At 42.6% G+C, this 15,497-nt stretch overlaps 3 protein-coding genes across 3 annotated transcripts; 1 reads left to right on the forward strand and 2 right to left on the reverse strand.

Annotated features, from left to right (window-relative positions):
* Window positions 1-411: 411 nt before the first annotated feature.
* On the reverse strand, window positions 412-2,031 carry fam78ba (family with sequence similarity 78 member Ba). Its single transcript, XM_028427979.1, has 3 exons — window positions 1,668-2,031; window positions 1,244-1,523; window positions 412-654 (listed from the first exon to the last, which is right to left on the reverse strand). Exons 1-3 carry the CDS (start codon window positions 2,000-2,002, stop codon window positions 412-414), a joined length of 858 nt encoding a protein of 285 aa, XP_028283780.1. The 5' UTR covers window positions 2,003-2,031.
* A 950-nt stretch (window positions 2,032-2,981) lies between these two features.
* cmpk (cytidylate kinase) lies at window positions 2,982-7,644 on the forward strand. The gene is made up of 6 exons (XM_028427663.1): window positions 2,982-3,248; window positions 5,162-5,308; window positions 5,447-5,599; window positions 5,716-5,792; window positions 6,077-6,173; window positions 7,059-7,644. Exons 1-6 carry the CDS (start codon window positions 3,105-3,107, stop codon window positions 7,098-7,100), a joined length of 660 nt encoding a protein of 219 aa, XP_028283464.1. The 5' UTR covers window positions 2,982-3,104; the 3' UTR covers window positions 7,101-7,644.
* A 235-nt stretch (window positions 7,645-7,879) lies between these two features.
* bcl6ab (BCL6A transcription repressor b) lies at window positions 7,880-13,319 on the reverse strand. Its single transcript, XM_028427662.1, has 9 exons — window positions 13,281-13,319; window positions 11,581-11,752; window positions 11,279-11,500; window positions 10,433-11,194; window positions 10,211-10,329; window positions 9,956-10,123; window positions 9,735-9,865; window positions 9,512-9,649; window positions 7,880-9,330 (listed from the first exon to the last, which is right to left on the reverse strand). The coding sequence occupies exons 1-9, from the start codon at window positions 13,309-13,311 to the stop codon at window positions 9,190-9,192; spliced, it is 1,884 nt and encodes a 627-aa protein (XP_028283463.1). The 5' UTR covers window positions 13,312-13,319; the 3' UTR covers window positions 7,880-9,189.
* Window positions 13,320-15,497: the final 2,178 nt, after the last annotated feature.

Below are 15,497 nucleotides of genomic sequence, written 5' to 3' on the forward strand. Positions count from 1 at the left end.
AATGCTATGCTTAAAGTTCTTCAAAGACCGTCTTTTTTTTTGTCTCCCTCTCACGTTCATGCAATAAGGTCTACATAAGGATGCGGGATGCAGTTCTGGTATTTGTCTAATACCTCTGTGGTATGTCGCTTAAAAACAGTGTTCTTTCTTTGCTAAAAGACAAGCAGAACTCTTCACCGCAGTCCAAAAACTTGTCAGGGGTCAAACAAGCCTTGATGCAACTCCGGGTCCTTGATTTCTCTTTCTGACATCGTCAGATCCAAGATGTTCCATTCCAGCTTATTATAAAGAATATCTCAGACATACAGGCAAACCTTTATGACATCACCTTCTGGTCCAGCTGACCACCCCCTTTTTTCTTTTGTGCAAAAGGGAACAAGTCTTCATTTGTCAGTGCATCTATCTGACCTTTTATTTTGGCGGTATAACCACGAGTGGCGCCCCTCTCCGTGGCCTCCACATGAGCACTTGGGCGTCGTTGGCGTTCGGCCTCCCCAGCGCGTTGGGAGGAATGGGCTCCTGGTAGTTGAGGATTTGTGGTTGCTCCTGGTAGGGACGACCCACCAGCGAGGCCCGAGAGCCCAGAGGCATGTCTGGATCCACTGCAATATCCACTCGCATCCGCCACCGCACGGTCTGCAACACAATGCGCTCCTGGAGGAGGAGGAGGAGTAGTAGAGAGATGCATTAACATTATCAATAATGTGCATGTGTGCACAGATGCTGCAGTCTGTTAAGAGTGTTGCTGAAGCCTAATTGGATTGTGCATTATGCTGTACGACTAAGAGATGTGTGAAGAGTAATAAATGAGTGATCATTTAATTTTGACTGACACGGGAAACCATTCTCCTAAGACACTAAATTATGATGTGAGTGACACTCGAGTATGTGTGTCTATAATAAGCCACCAACACCAGACTGATACAGGCATCCTCTCCTGCCATTCCTACCAACAAATAAACAAATAAGACCTTCTCTAAAACATCCTGTAACTGTTTTGAATACATGATGACTGCAGCCACTTTGAAACATTTTATGCTGGACTGACTGTTGATGGCCAATGTAGGGGGCTGTGTTCAGGAGGTAATTTGAAACTTTACACCGGAAAGGGAAAGTGTAGGAGGAGCTGATTACATCACAGTCTACACATGTATCTGCTGGTGTTTTTCATCAAGTGGATACACAGGGAAAGGATTCAAACAAACACAGATGAGTCAGGCTGCTCTCTGTGCTCTGCTCCTACCTTGGTGACGGAGTTCATAGCCACCAGCCAGGTGATGAAACTCTGGTCCCGGGTGATGTGGGTCAACATGGGTGTGTTGCTATTGCTGATGGGCACGGCCCAGGTCACACTGGGGTAGAAGTTGTCGTTCATGCTGACCGTCAGACGGGATGGTTTAGACGTGGGTCCGGTCAGGGTGACCGTCTCCGTGGTGTTGCCATACCAAGGGTAGCTGACGCCATCCGAGTCACTGATGGCCTTGACCCGACCCTCTCTCAGCTCCGGTAACTCCCAACTGGACCTGCGGCAATGAATGGAAGAGGACACAGAGAGAAAGAGGGTGAGAGGCTTGTTTTTTTGGCAGTGGCAGGTGCAGAGTTGTGGGCTATATGTGAGAATGTGGTGTCTATGTACACAGAGTCAAAGTTAAAGACTGAGCGCTTACATGCCAATATCACCATAGGTGTTGTAGAACTCCATCTGGGTGCAGGCTTGGATCCAGCCCACCACCCAGGTTTCATTGCGGGGCACTGGTGGCATCACAACTCCTGCTGAGGCCCTGAAGTAAGGCGTCTTGTAACGGAGCACGATCGGTGAGTTCTCCTCAATGATGGTGGGGCACTGGTCAATAGAGGCAGACACCTCATACACCACAATGTTCTCCCGTCTGATGCGGGGCTTGCATGCGATGCTCTGAATACAGCCCATAGTGCAGGCCACGAGCAAAGTGAGCAAAACCAGAGAAGAAGGGAACAAATGATACCTGGCCAGTATGCACATCAGTCCCCTCAGGGTTCCACCCTCGCCTGAAGAGCAGATCTAATCTTTTAATTGCACATCATCAGTGATTGGTTGGGAAGAAAACGGAGAAATGACGGGGAGTGTCACAGTCACCACTGATCAAACGTAGAAACATCCACCATCATATTTTCAGGATGATATGGAGGTGAGATGGTAATTTTGACTCGGGGGGAAGTATCACAGATCTCTGCAGCCTCCTCCCCCCGGTCTGCCTGCTGACTGCCGCACTGCCCTTGGCGCTCGTCCCCAGAAACTGCAATCCGGCCTCCCCTGGGCTGCTGCTGCTTCTCCGCCGACCGTCCGCAGGCTCCTCTATTCCTCGTCGAGTCCGCGCGTCCGGATGCACGTCGGTGCCCCTTGATCCTGCTGCTCTGCTCCCGGCTCTGCGCTGTCATGTCAAGTGGCGACAGGGCAGCCAGGTGCGCCAGAGGAGGGGGCTGGATGCCTTTTGTTTGCTTGCCTTTCCTATTTATTAGCCCTACATTCGCGCGGCGCCCTCAAAAGACAAAATCGGGGTCTTCATCACTTTGACCTACATGAAAAGAAGATTGACTAAACGAGCTACACTGTACCCTACAAAAGAGAGCCAACGGGGCTGTAACGGGCTATTTTAATGTTCTCTTCGCTGTGTGCTTCCATTCTTGGGGATGCATGAATGGTGCATCATGAATGGAGCCAGCGAGGCAGCATAAACATGAAGAAAGCACTGACTATACCCTCAGCCTGTCGGTTAGCCGCCTCATCGTTACCTCTTTTCAAGCTGGTAAGCATCACGGACCGGGGAGCATCCTCTTCCAGCGGCGGGTCGCCCTGTTCGGTTTGGAGGTGCTGATGCTGTGGAGAGGCAGAGGAGGAGGGGCGTCACCCGACCTCTGCATTGAAAAAAATAACAAGTGCAGGAGGGCGTGGCTACGTGCCTGCATCACGCCTATCTGAAATCTCATTGGTCACTGAAGTCAATAGCGGAAGTGGTGACGTTAGGCTCATCGACCGATCCTGACACGCATTCACCGGTCAACTCGGCTTATTATTTTTTGCTCACACATCACCGCCTCACATCTGTCCCTGCTGGTGCTGGTTTATGATCGGCCTTTTGTCTGGTTACGTGTCTCAGAGGGTGCCGAGCTTGTTGTACCGGGTATCGCTGATAATGAAGCCGCAGGTTGTCTTCGTGCTGGGCGGGCCTGGCGCTGGCAAAGGGACCCAGTGCTCTAAAATTGTGGAGGTACGGGAACAATGACAGTGAAAACGGTCGTTGATGGTTAGGGTTAAGTTCGCCGCGATGAAAACAATGTTTACTCGATTTCTAAATGGCTGTGTCTTTTAGTAGCAGCTTTTTAATGGTGTAATACATTTCAGTGACTTCCGGTTGTCCTCTAAAAAGACACAACTGTGTTAGCCAGCTAGCTTGTTAGCCACGCAGGATATACAGTTAGTGTGATGATAAGCAAGCAAGTGCTGGCATAAACAGCTACTAAGTGCTTTTTTTACTCTTTAAACTCTCCCAGTGTTCATTTCTGAGTCAAACGTGTTAAGTTTAGTGTGTATTTAAGTCACATGTATCCGGTCAAGCCAATGAGTGAATGAGCTAAATTATAGATTGTGTTACAGTGAAATTAATGCCAATAGAGTGCCAAAAGACACTCTATTGACTATTATTTACTTGCTTTACCATGCTGCTTACCATTGACTTATGTGTGCAGCTGGGGTTATGTAATGGTCAGTGTGAGTCTGGAGTACACTTCATCGACTTTGAACAAACAGAAACACATGTTGACATTATATTGGAGGATGAACTGATCACCCCATACATGTTTAGCACATAATATGACACACTTCAATCTGTTCAGTCAATTCAACTTGGACTTTAACACAAAAACAGTTTTCAGTCATTGCCATGTTTTTTTTTCTAGTCTGTTGTGCTGTTCGTGAATTCTGTGATTATCAACATATGTATTGGTTAGTTTGATTGCCGTTGCTAATCAATCAAACCCTTGTTCTTCACCCTCTTTCTTCTTCTTTCTTATTCTTCCATACGTTTTTTGGCGCAGCGTATTTTCAGCATACATTGATTTCAGCCATTCAACTATCAAAATGTTCATCTCACAGAGGACATTCCGGGTCAACTTTTTTTCAAACAATTATAGTTTTTTAAATATAGCAATATAGCAATAATAATAGCAATTTCAGTGTCATTTTAACATGGGAGTCTATGAGAGAGCCCTTCAACCAGGGTCCATTTTAGTCTTAACACGCTCATTAACACGCTCATTAGATGCTGCTCTATCAAACTTGTATTCAGAATTTTCCAATAACGAATCGTTTCCACACGCCAGGCTCTCAAAGTTGGAGTGGTTTTTGAGGTCTCCTCTGCTGTTACCATGGTGACAGGCTGACACACAAAGGCATACAAAGCTCTGAATTGCTTTGATTCTCCAGCAATTTATAGCAATCCTTCACATCAGCATTCAAAGCAATACTTCAGCTGCAGCAATCAAACTTGCATTTTCTTCAGGAAATGCCCTTTTCTAGTTAATAAACTAGTTCAGTCTGTGAACAGGATAGGTTTGGAGAGCAAGGTGGAGTAGAATATTCCACTTGTAAAAAAGCTATTGACTGAGTCAAGCTTTCTCTATAATTTAAGCAGAAATGTATTTTTAACAAGCTGTTCTGAAAGCTTGAAAAACCACAATTCTCCTGGAGGATTGTTTGAAATTTAAACTCCCTGTGGATTCTTTATATGTGAGAATGAGTAAGAGAGACTTTATAACTCCTTCTGTTCCCGGATGTTCCTGGGTGTTGGCTACACTGCTCCAAGTGCAGCGGTTAGGCCAGACTTGCAGCTACACAGAGAGGCCCCTTTCATTGAGTACACAGAGACTGACTTTTTCCTGGCCTGTGAGTCAGAAGGATTTACCCTGTCTGTCAAGGCAGTCCTCCCCACTTTATGTAAATTTACCTTTTTTTGTACTAAGACTGGAGTTTTAGTGTTAAATCAAAAGCGTTCATACTTGTCACCTGTAGTTTTAAATCTTTTGATGGTTCTGTTTTGATGTGCTTTTCTTTGAGATGCCTTTTTCAATACAAAAACAAGCAATATAGTCACATTAAATAATGGCTGTTGTTTTTGTCTCTCAGGCCTACAACTACACCCATTTGTCAGCAGGGGATTTACTCAGGGCAGAGCGAGCTAGAGAGGGATCAGAGTTTGGACAGCTCATTGCCAGCTATATCAAAGAGGGAAAAATTGTCCCAGTGGAGATTACCATCAACCTCCTCAGAAAGGTATGTACCAAATACAGGCTGAAACTCAGGTCAGTGAAGAGGCAGAGTTTTACTCTGGTTGTATAAATCAAGGCTGAAGTTTCAACACATTGCAGAAACTAGCCAGTGATTATGTTTGTTGTTGTTGTGTTTCTTTAGGCCATGGAGGAGACTATAGAGAACGATGAGAAAAAGTTCCGCTTCCTCATCGATGGTTTCCCTCGTAATGAGGACAACCTCCAGGGATGGAACAGTGTCATGGATGGCAAAGCAGATGTCAAGTTTGTGCTTTTCTTTGACTGTGGTGATGAGGTACGTCATGGAATCAAGAGAGCTGACCCCCCCCCCCCCCCCTATTTGTTTTGAGTCACATGCTGTTATCTTTTTCAGACATTTTACACTGAGTGTGTGACCTCTTATGTCCAAAGGTTTGCATCGACAGATGTTTAGAAAGAGGCAAGAGCAGTGGACGCACAGATGACAACAGAGAAAGCTTGGAAAAAAGGTGCAGTCCTTAGTTACACACGCAGTTTTTAGACTTTACAAGTACTAAACTACACATTTTAACATTTTTAAATGGACATGATCTCATGCAGAAGATTTTATGAAGTTCCCTCTGCCTGTAACAAAGTACAACAAGCATGTCTGATCAGTATCAGATAGTTTCTCTGACCCATTTTACTGTCTGCTGGATACCTGCATGTGTGTTTTGACCTAATTTGTGTCTCCTTTGAGTCCCCTGTGTCTTCTGACCCCAATAACTAACCAGCCATGTTTTCTGTCTCGCAGAATCCAAACCTACCTGCAGTCTACACGACCAATCATAGAACAGTATGAGAAACTCGGCAAGGTGCGCACTGTAGATGCTTCTCGTTCTGTGGACGAGGTGAGTAAATGGCAGTCTAACCATGAACGCCACTCAGTTTTCAAAAGTAAGGAGTGGAGCCTGAGAAACATGTCAGTCAAGGCAAACTGGCCCTGGTACTTTTGAGAGGAGGAGGATGCACAATGTGGCCACAAGGCCTGAAAATACAAAGCTGTAAAGTAGTAAATAAAAAGTGTGACTTCTATTTAAAGTAGTAATAAATTGATATATTACTTATGCATGTTAGCCTAGTTGGCATTTGTATAGGCCTGCCTACTCGGTTCATTGGTGCTTCCCCTGGATGTACGCACTTTGTCTTCATCACAGGAAGCCACAGCTGTTTCTCTTGGTTTAAGTAGACTTGCATGAAATAGCCTGAGTAACATCATGTTCTTCATCTTGTTTTTGGCACTGATAATGTGATAAATTGTGAGGGGACTCAAAGTTTTTCTTGAGAGACAGGTTGTGCACACAGCACAGGATTAGATTAGTTTTAGATTTGGAGAAGGAGGACTCATTGGAATGATGTTTTTGGGCTCATGAATATGAACATTTCTGTAACTGAAACTGAATTTATAAAGCACATTTTAGCAACAATGCAACTCAAAGTGCTTATACAAGAAATGAGAATGGATTCTTTGTACCGCTGACAGGTTGAAATCATCTCAGTGCCCGAATAAACTGGAAGTTTTTTGTTCTCACTGAAGTCCAGAAAATTTCAGGACTGTAGTGCCTTTATTGTAAGTGCTTATCACAGTACTGTATAATTAGACAACCATTATAACCAAAAATAAACCTGTCTGATCTCTTTATTTCAGCCCTCACAGCAGACCCACAGCTTTGAATAGTAAATAAGTTTTGAAATACAGTAAAGTGTAGTGACACTGATCTGTTCTTTTCTTCCAGGTGTTTGCTGATGTGAAATCCATCTTAGACAAAGAGGGTTAAGTTTCTCAAACTGCCAACAACATTCATTTACCTTTTTAGTTTTTCTTTTTATCAACTGCAAATACGCTAAAATACATTTATGTGTCCAATCATAAGACTTTTTACATTTGGTTATTTTTGTTTTCAATGTCTTTTGTAAATTCTTCACTGTTTGAATGTGTGTACAAAAATGTATTGTTGTGAATGGGAGACAAAGATGCCTAGTAGCTGTTATTCGGGACAGTTTATTCATTACAGTCTGATGCCTTTGCAATCAAACAAAGCTTAGACACTCCTTTTTGCCTGAAGTCTCTAAAAAGGGTATTTATCATGTCATGTCATGAGAAACAGCCATCATGCTTCTGACCAAATACTTGTTTGACCTAATGACTGAACAGCCAAAACCCAACAGTCTGGCATCCAATAAAAGGAACACAGAATGTGTCTCATGTTTAATGGGTAGCACCACAGGAAGGAGGCATCGAGAAACGGAGAGATGTTAAATATGTACTGTATCTGCTTGAAGGACACAAAGACGAAAAATAAAAACAGTCTTTAACCTAAATGTTGCCACTCTCATGAAAATGTATTTAGTGGTTTACCCCTGATATTTGATTATTATGTTTATTATATTATTAGAAGACCTGTTCTCCTGGTCTCCTGCCTTCTCTTGTTTTCAACCAGCAGAGGGCGCTTGATGTCAACATATAAATGTAGGTTAAATGGGGTGTTTTTACCATTGAGCTGGATTTTATTGAGGCCAGTTCAACACATTCAAAAATATATTTTGGGATTAAAGGTACAAATAACTGGCTTTTTAATTTACCACAATCATTCACCATTCTTGTCAAGCAGGATTCACCTTTTCCTGTAGGCAAGTCATTGACCGATTAAACCACTTTAACTCTTCAAATACTCATTTAGGAAAGGTTCATGTTATCCAGAGAACCTTAGATAATAACCTAAATAAAAATAAGAGACATTAGAGTATATAATACATAATATACATTTTTTCATATACATATTCTGCAGTTACAAAGACATCTGCTAACATATTCATGTTCCTGAGTGTTTTTAGCTTGAGGCCTGGTGAATCTGCATTTAAAGAGCCACACACACACACACACACGTTACAAAACAACAGTACCTTAACATGCTTAACATGCAGTACCAAATGAGAAATGCATCACAAAAGCAGCTCATAACTACTGCGGCTGTCACTGTCATGAGTAAAGTGTGTTAATAGGTTATCTGGGAAAGTAGCCAATAGAAATGTATGAATGTAAGGCACTACAAGTCTATATGAGTGCACTATGTTACATATGGTTAGGGTTAAAAAAAGATGGTCATAGTTTGATGATTCCACGGAGAGAAACGGATGGTTGCAGCACCAGATATGACAGAATACAGCAAATTACAAATATAAATAACAAGTGCTGGGAATGGGGTTTTAAGGAGCTGATTCAACATGTCAAGAACATTTTAAGTAGAAATGCTTACATATGAAAATATATGCATTATAACAGCATTATAAGTATGTGCAAAATACCAACATGAACCTTGAAATGATCGAAAAAAAAAATACAATCTGTACACATGACATACAATATGTACCACAATGTGACATGGCGAAATAACAAACACTTGTTACTGAGTCAGTGAAGCTTACTGGATGTAAGAAATAGTACTTAATATATATTCGTACTCTGAATCTGAAAATATCTATTTTCTTATTTACATAAGCAGCCCTGTGGAAAATAACCACATAAGACCACATCTCTGGGCAAATTCATACTGATATCTGAAGCCAAAGTGTAACAGTGACTCTCAGTCTTGACAAAGGAGGACTGATCTTTGATGCAGACATTCTGTCGAGTCATTTAAAGAAACACTTTCTCAACTTCACATTCAAAACGTACATTCTGTTCTTCGACATTCACCATGAAAGTCTAAACCTCTACAATCTTTGAAATACTAAAGAGCTTACACAAAGTACTGTGCATCATTTACAAATACGTAAGGCAAAAATATAAGATTTCTGTTTGTGTTTAGAAAAAATAAAATCTTTTAACAGCATGGTGGAAAAAAAATAATGAAAAAAAAGACATGTTCAGGAGTTCACCATGCCTGCCATGAGGTTGCTGGGAGACCTGCGATATTGAGCCTTGGTGTTGGTGACAGCGCCGTGCTTCTGTCGGAGATGAAGCCTCAGCTGACTCTTGTGTCTGAAGTGAAGATCGCATTTTTCACACTGAGAGAAGAAGAAAACAGGCTTAGAGCGGGTTCTTAAATAGGCAATTTCACCCCTCCGACCCTGTCAGAAATAGATCACCACACTCCTGGATTACCACTTAGGAATTATAACTATTGATAGGCATACAGAGTGGATTACTCCTTTTTAGTCAGCAGACACAGTGGATAAGGAAGCTTACATGATAAGGCTTCTCTCCGGTGTGAATGCGCATGTGACTCTTGAGAGTCTGAAGGTGGCGGAAGTGTGTTCCACAGATCTCACAAGGGTATGGTTTCTCTCCTGTGTGAATTAACACATGGGCGCGAAGATGAGCCACCTGGAAGAAAAACATTTTAATTACAACCACGTACAATCAAGAGAACTATTTTTTTCTAACAGTGTGATTTTTCTCATTCTGTCACCTGGACAAAGCGGGAGCCGCATGTCTCACACTTGTATGGCTTTTCTCCGGAGTGGATTCGTGTATGTGTCTTGAGATTAGCAGGTCGGTTGAACTGAGCACCGCAGATGTTGCAGTGGTACGGCTTCGCACCTGGAGATGGAAAGAGGCAGGTTGTCTGATGATTAAATGGGCTTCATCCATCAAGTAAGCTCACTTCAAAAAATGAAAACAGGGACTCACCGGTGTGAACAGTCTTATGGCTGGCCAGGTTGCCCTTGTAGCGGAAGGCAGCCTGGCAGCAGTCACACTTGTACGGCTTGTCGCTGTGGACCTGTACCATGTGGTCTTTGAGGGAATCTTCATCTGTGAACTTGGAATCACACCCGTTGCAGAAGTAAAAGTTGTTTTCTGCAGGAAAAATGTAAATCTCATGTTATTTTAATTAATCCAATCTATAAATAGAACTTGAGTCTAGCACTTGTGGAGTCCACTAACCACAGCTGGAGGGGGAGTAATCAGAATGCAGCTTGGCAGTGTCATCTCTGCTGTATGAGTCAGGAGAAAGGTGACCCACATCCATGCGCTGAGGACTGTCACAGCCACAGGAGGAGCAGCTGTGGAGGATCCACACAGGACAAGGACCACAGTTATCTTCTACAACTGACCAACATTAAGTGCCACCTCATTGTTAGTTCTGACAGTGAGCTGTAATTTTACCTGACGCTGCTGCAGCTGTCCACACTGTGAGGCACAGTGATTTCTTCTCTGTGCTCACTAGCTCCTTCTTCTGGGTGGATTTCACTGTGTCCACCCACACCGCTGCTACTGTAGGAGCTCAGCGTAGGGGACAGGGCTCCAACTTGAGCACCGCCTCCGTGAGCCTCTTTTTCACTCTCATCAGGAGCTTGGTTCATGACAATGAACTTGTACTTCTTCCAGTTGCGGGCCTTGGCGTCTTTGTGGCAGTCTGAGGGCTGTTTGAAGCTCATGTTTGCATTTCTGCTGCTGCTGGACTCGGTGGGCGAGTTTGGCTGGCAGTCAGATCTGAGGGGACTCTGAGGGCTACAAATGACGCCTTTGTTAAAGCTTGGGGACATTCTTACACAGCTGGTTTGTGGGTGCTGAATGCGGTCTTCCTCCATTGGAGCAACAGGCCCCTGTAGGCTCTTGTGGACAATAGCGGATGGGAAATTTGGGTGAGATGGGACAGAGTGAGAGATGATGGTGGTGGACTCCTTGCGAGCTATGTTGTTGCTAGGTACCTGTAAGCAACTGATCTTTTGAGACCCCTCCAGCTTTGCAGCAGATACATGGAAGTCTTCATAGACATGATAGGAGCCGGAGGTGTTGATCCCCCTGAAAACACTGGGGATGTAGTCCTTGCCCTCTTGGAGTGACAATGAATTTGATGTGCTGTTGTCTTTTTCTTCAAATGAGTTGTTCTGTACCTCGTCAGTCTGCATACTCAGAGACTGGCGCCTGGACAAACACATTAAACGTTAAGTCAGCCCCCTTCAGGTTTTACCAAAACCACAAAGTGCCAGATCTTCTGTTCTTATTTACCTTGAATTGATGAATCTGTGGCAGGTGTCAACCACGTGTTCCATCTGGAGGTAGATGGCTGTATTCATAGTGGCCATGACCAGACTGTCATTCAGGTTCAAATAAGACGTGTACATGAAGTCCAGAAGGAGGGAGAGACCCTTGGGGTCCACTTTGGGGTCTAGGCTGATGGCACTAAGGTTTGCATTCTCAGGATCCATGAACACTGAATAAAAGAATCCACTGTGGAAAAAGAAAAAGAGGAAATATTTGGTTTAATTGTGTGTGTGTGTGAAATAAACAGGCATCTTCACGGTGGTTACCTGCAGGCCACCAGGATGGCCTTGTGAGCATGAAAACACTGGCCGTCCACCTGAATGGTGACATCAGTCAGGATGTTCCTGCTGCGAAGGCGGTTGAAGTTAAGCAGGACGTCGCCTGCGTGGCGTGTGAACTGAATGCAGCCATCAGCAGTTGTGGCCATGCTGTCACAATCTGTGCAAAGTGCATGCATGTTTAATATGAGAGAGCCTGCATCACTCAAATACACATAGTGTAGATCAGAGACAGACACATTATTCCCAATGAGAGGCCAATTATGGGCACTTATGAATAACAACAAGTAAAGTTTAAAATAGGAGGGACGTGGGCCCCGAACTGAAAGGTACCACTGTACAACTGTCTATAAACAATAACATATGAGTAAAATAAAAATCACTGCACACAGGGATACTAGAAAAAGTAGGCCTACAAACTAAAATTCAACACAAAAAAATACCTACATGAAATAATAACTGCTAGTTAGTCAATATATGAAGCAGCATAAAAGAGAGACACCTATTATTTTTTATCACTTCTGGCTTCTACTGCCGTATAATACAAGCCATGTGTCTTCAAAGTTTTCCATCAAAACAAACACGTGTCTTAACTGTGTATGACCCACAGGGGGCGCCATTGCAAAACTAGAAGTGAGGTTCACGCAACCCCTCGCCTTGTTATTACAGGGGACATAAGCAGCACATTATCATTTATTTCTGTAAACAGTTGTATTTTTCGACGTCTCTACATCTAAATATCATAACACTGAGGTAAAGTTAGGAGCCATGCAGACGTGGTACATCCCGAGCCGTTGCTGTAATGGTTCAACAGGCCCAGTGTCGTCTCTGCTCTCTGCAGACCGTCTGCTGGCAGCCTGCTCTGTGTAAGCGCGTTTGACGTGGAGCACATTCCGTCCTGCCTGCTCAGATTAGGTTGCCAGTACACAGAGAGGCTTCCTGTTCGCCCGATATAAGTGGAACTCATCTCATTTAACCCATTAACATGTGCTTCCCTCCTGTTAAACTAATCCCCCCTGTTATTTCTAAGCCTCTTAATATTAAACTAAAGTGAGAAGGCATGATTTTTTTTAGGATGTGATTTCAAGGAGTGGTTCCTGCTTCGCAACTTTACGGCTCTAAGTTAAGCCCTCGAGCAGGCCAGCACAAGTCAGAATTTCACTCACATTGTTAAAAGTCTGCTTGTTCGGTTTTAATCAAAGGTGAAAAGTCGTCGGCTTTATTAGTCAAATAAAAAGATTGTGTCCCGATGAGACATGCGCAGAGGAAATTAAATGTGACAAAACCATCGGGTTGTCCTCCTAACTCGTCAAATTCGTTTTAAAGTAAAACAATAAAGCACCTGAATAAATAGAAAAACACAATTAACCGAGCTACAAATACACAATGCCTCCGTGGCTAAAGTTAACGCTGCCAGAGCAGTTTGTTACTGTCTGTTGTACAAATGATAACATAAAAGCCACACACACGGCCTAAAACCGCGCTTCCGTCTATAATACAGTCAAATAGAATGAAGCCGTTAAAAGCAAATATCATAGTTCAAAGTTAGTGGTTCACTTTTAGCTGAAAGTATTCAAAATATTGAGAAGAAATGCAGCCCTGTGACAGCCGAGGCAGCCACATGAGCATCTGTTACTTCACTACACTTCTGACCTAATGCTGAGAAAATAGGAAGGAAAAAAAGTCACCTTGTAAAAGTTTCCTCGAAACTCTGTGCATCACCAATTCTCAGAATCCAGTTCTAAGAAACACAGCAGCTTAGTTCTCGGAATTTCAACAGCGGGCTGTACCATTCTGTCCGGAGCGGGGGAGCTGCTCGCTGCAGGCTGCCGCTCTCGGCCCTGTGACGGCTTTATACCGAGGTATGATTAATATCTGCTCATATTAAAGCATTCTTATACAACCTTATACATTTAGTGTCGAGTGTGTTGAATATTGTAACAGTTAAAGTGTTTTTCTTCTCAGCCTGAGTTAATCTCCCCTTATAGTGGATGAGTCCAAGTGCAAGGTCAGCTGACCGAGTTATAAATACCGTGGGGAATATGAGCGCCTGTTGTGGCTCCACAGCCCCGCAAGGTACTGAGAGGAGCACTTAGAAAAAAAACAAAAACATGATTTAATTTCACTTTTTAATATGTGTGTATTTGTTTTTTGTTGTATTCTTTACGGTTTTTACAAAAATATTTGAACTTTCTGTGTAGGCTACATGTAAGTTTCACATCGGATCCTTAAATATATTATCTGCAGTTGTGTCCTGTTCCTATAGGTGATACTAACAGCTCCAATTACTAATCTTCTTTTACTGACACACATAAGATACCAAAAGCAAATGCGTGCGCTCATCTCTCCTTTAAGTTCACTCGCTGTCTGTGTTCCCACCACTTCCTGTCTCACCATCACAGCGGTATATTAATGTGGCAAAGATTCTCTTGTACAAAGTCCCAAGTACTTACTGATAAGTTTGTAAACAAATAACACAAAAGTCCCCAATAAACCATTTATAGTATGATAATAACAAACACATTGATCAAAGAGTGTATGAACGAGTGTGGGAATGGTGCTTAGATATCTGTGCACCTTGTTATGTCTGATTAATTTAGAGCAGCCTGTTTATTCCATAACTAGTGGTGGCATCATTATTACTTAAAGTGAAGTTTCTTTGTACTTCTTAGTATGTTCTCAGGATTTTGTTGTTGAGGTCATTATCATTATTTAACATGTAAATTCCACTACACGACAGACCTGATGTTTTAGTAATTATGTAAAAAAAAAGCTGTAAATGTCAACATAAAGCCAAAAAAAACCAGTCAGACAAACCTCCTTTAAAAAGCACCCCTCTTGGCGTCACCATCTCTTTGCTGCACTTTTCACTCTCTCCAGCTCACTGCAGTGAGGATTAACTGAACAAACATTCATGCAGCGTATTCACTGTTCACTCAGAGGCAGAAGAACTTCAGCTGGTTGTTGTGATTTAACTGAAAACTTGGACATGACATGTAGTCCCACTATGGATATAGCTTTAAAATCACTATTAAAATGCCAGCAAGCAGCATTAACATACTAGTATCTGCACTGTTTTGAGAAAAAGTTGTGTCTGGGAATAAGCATTATCATAGACCACAGTTATTAAGACATGAATAACAATGTAAATCATGCTACATCTAGCACTCGCCCACACATACTGTAAGACAGGGCAGAGATGGCACTCAGGATGACATTTTTTATCATTATTTTTTTTATAAATGGCAAAAATAATAAACTGAATCTTTTCCTTTCAAATAAATGTGCATGCAGCTCAACATAAATTACAGGTGTTCAGGTGGCTATGGCAACAAAGAGATCTATTTGTAGTTAATGTTTTCACTTGATGTTTTTCTCCCTGTGGTTATCTTTAGTGGCCCAAGTTTCTGTGGGTTGTTCATCTTCACATCCTGTGGAAGACGCAGTATACTTAGGTCTGAATTGGAAGAGATGAAGCTTGTTCTGTCAGTAAGTGCTAAAGCCTTGACAGAAAACAACCGTCTGATTTCCTGGTTTGGTTGTTTATTCACATTCAAGAGGATGCATAGATTTGATTAGTCAGCCATTTCCTTGCTTGTATCAGTGCAGCATCCTTAACTTCACATTAGGGCTTTGCTGCAGTGCAAGAGCAGATAAGACAGAGCAGTGGTGAAACTAAATTCTGTAGATATATGTAGAAAAATCAGATCAGCATAATCACACAAACATAGGGCTGTTTTTGCAGGGGGGAAAAAATCATTTTTTAAAGGATGTTTTGAGAAGGATTTGCTGAGAGCTAAAAGATATATTGCTCTTGGAAAATGTGGTTTTAAGCAGTTAAATGAGCCGTATTTGCTATTCCATGATCTAACTGAGTGGAAGTCTCTATGTGGGTCAAAAATACA

The sequence above is a fragment of the Parambassis ranga genome, chromosome 17 (assembly GCF_900634625.1).
Source record: "Parambassis ranga chromosome 17, fParRan2.1, whole genome shotgun sequence".
NCBI lineage: Eukaryota > Metazoa > Chordata > Actinopteri > Ambassidae > Parambassis > Parambassis ranga.

What these genes read in the sequence shown, in the direction of transcription:
- fam78ba (XM_028427979.1), bottom strand. Translation starts at nt 2,002, where the DNA reads ATGTGCATACTGGCCAGGTATCATTTGTTCCCTTCTTCTCTGGTTTTG. An exon ending in ACCTATGGTGATATTGGCAT is followed by an intron (nt 1,524 to 1,667) that starts GTAAGCGCTCAG and finishes TCATTGCCGCAG; the next exon opens with GTCCAGTTGGGAGTTACCGG. An exon ending in CTATGAACTCCGTCACCAAG is followed by an intron (nt 655 to 1,243) that starts GTAGGAGCAGAG and finishes CTCCTCCTCCAG; the next exon opens with GAGCGCATTGTGTTGCAGAC.
- cmpk (XM_028427663.1), top strand. Translation starts at nt 3,105, where the DNA reads ATGATCGGCCTTTTGTCTGGTTACGTGTCTCAGAGGGTGCCGAGCTTG. An exon ending in TCTTTGACTGTGGTGATGAG is followed by an intron (nt 5,600 to 5,715) that starts GTACGTCATGGA and finishes TTATGTCCAAAG; the next exon opens with GTTTGCATCGACAGATGTTT. An exon ending in AGAGAAAGCTTGGAAAAAAG is followed by an intron (nt 5,793 to 6,076) that starts GTGCAGTCCTTA and finishes TCTGTCTCGCAG; the next exon opens with AATCCAAACCTACCTGCAGT.
- bcl6ab (XM_028427662.1), bottom strand. Translation starts at nt 13,311, where the DNA reads ATGCACAGAGTTTCGAGGAAACTTTTACAAG. An exon ending in TTCGAGGAAACTTTTACAAG is followed by an intron (nt 11,753 to 13,280) that starts GTGACTTTTTTT and finishes CACTTTGCACAG; the next exon opens with ATTGTGACAGCATGGCCACA. An exon ending in CCGGAGAGAAGCCTTATCAT is followed by an intron (nt 9,331 to 9,511) that starts GTAAGCTTCCTT and finishes TTCTTCTCTCAG; the next exon opens with TGTGAAAAATGCGATCTTCA.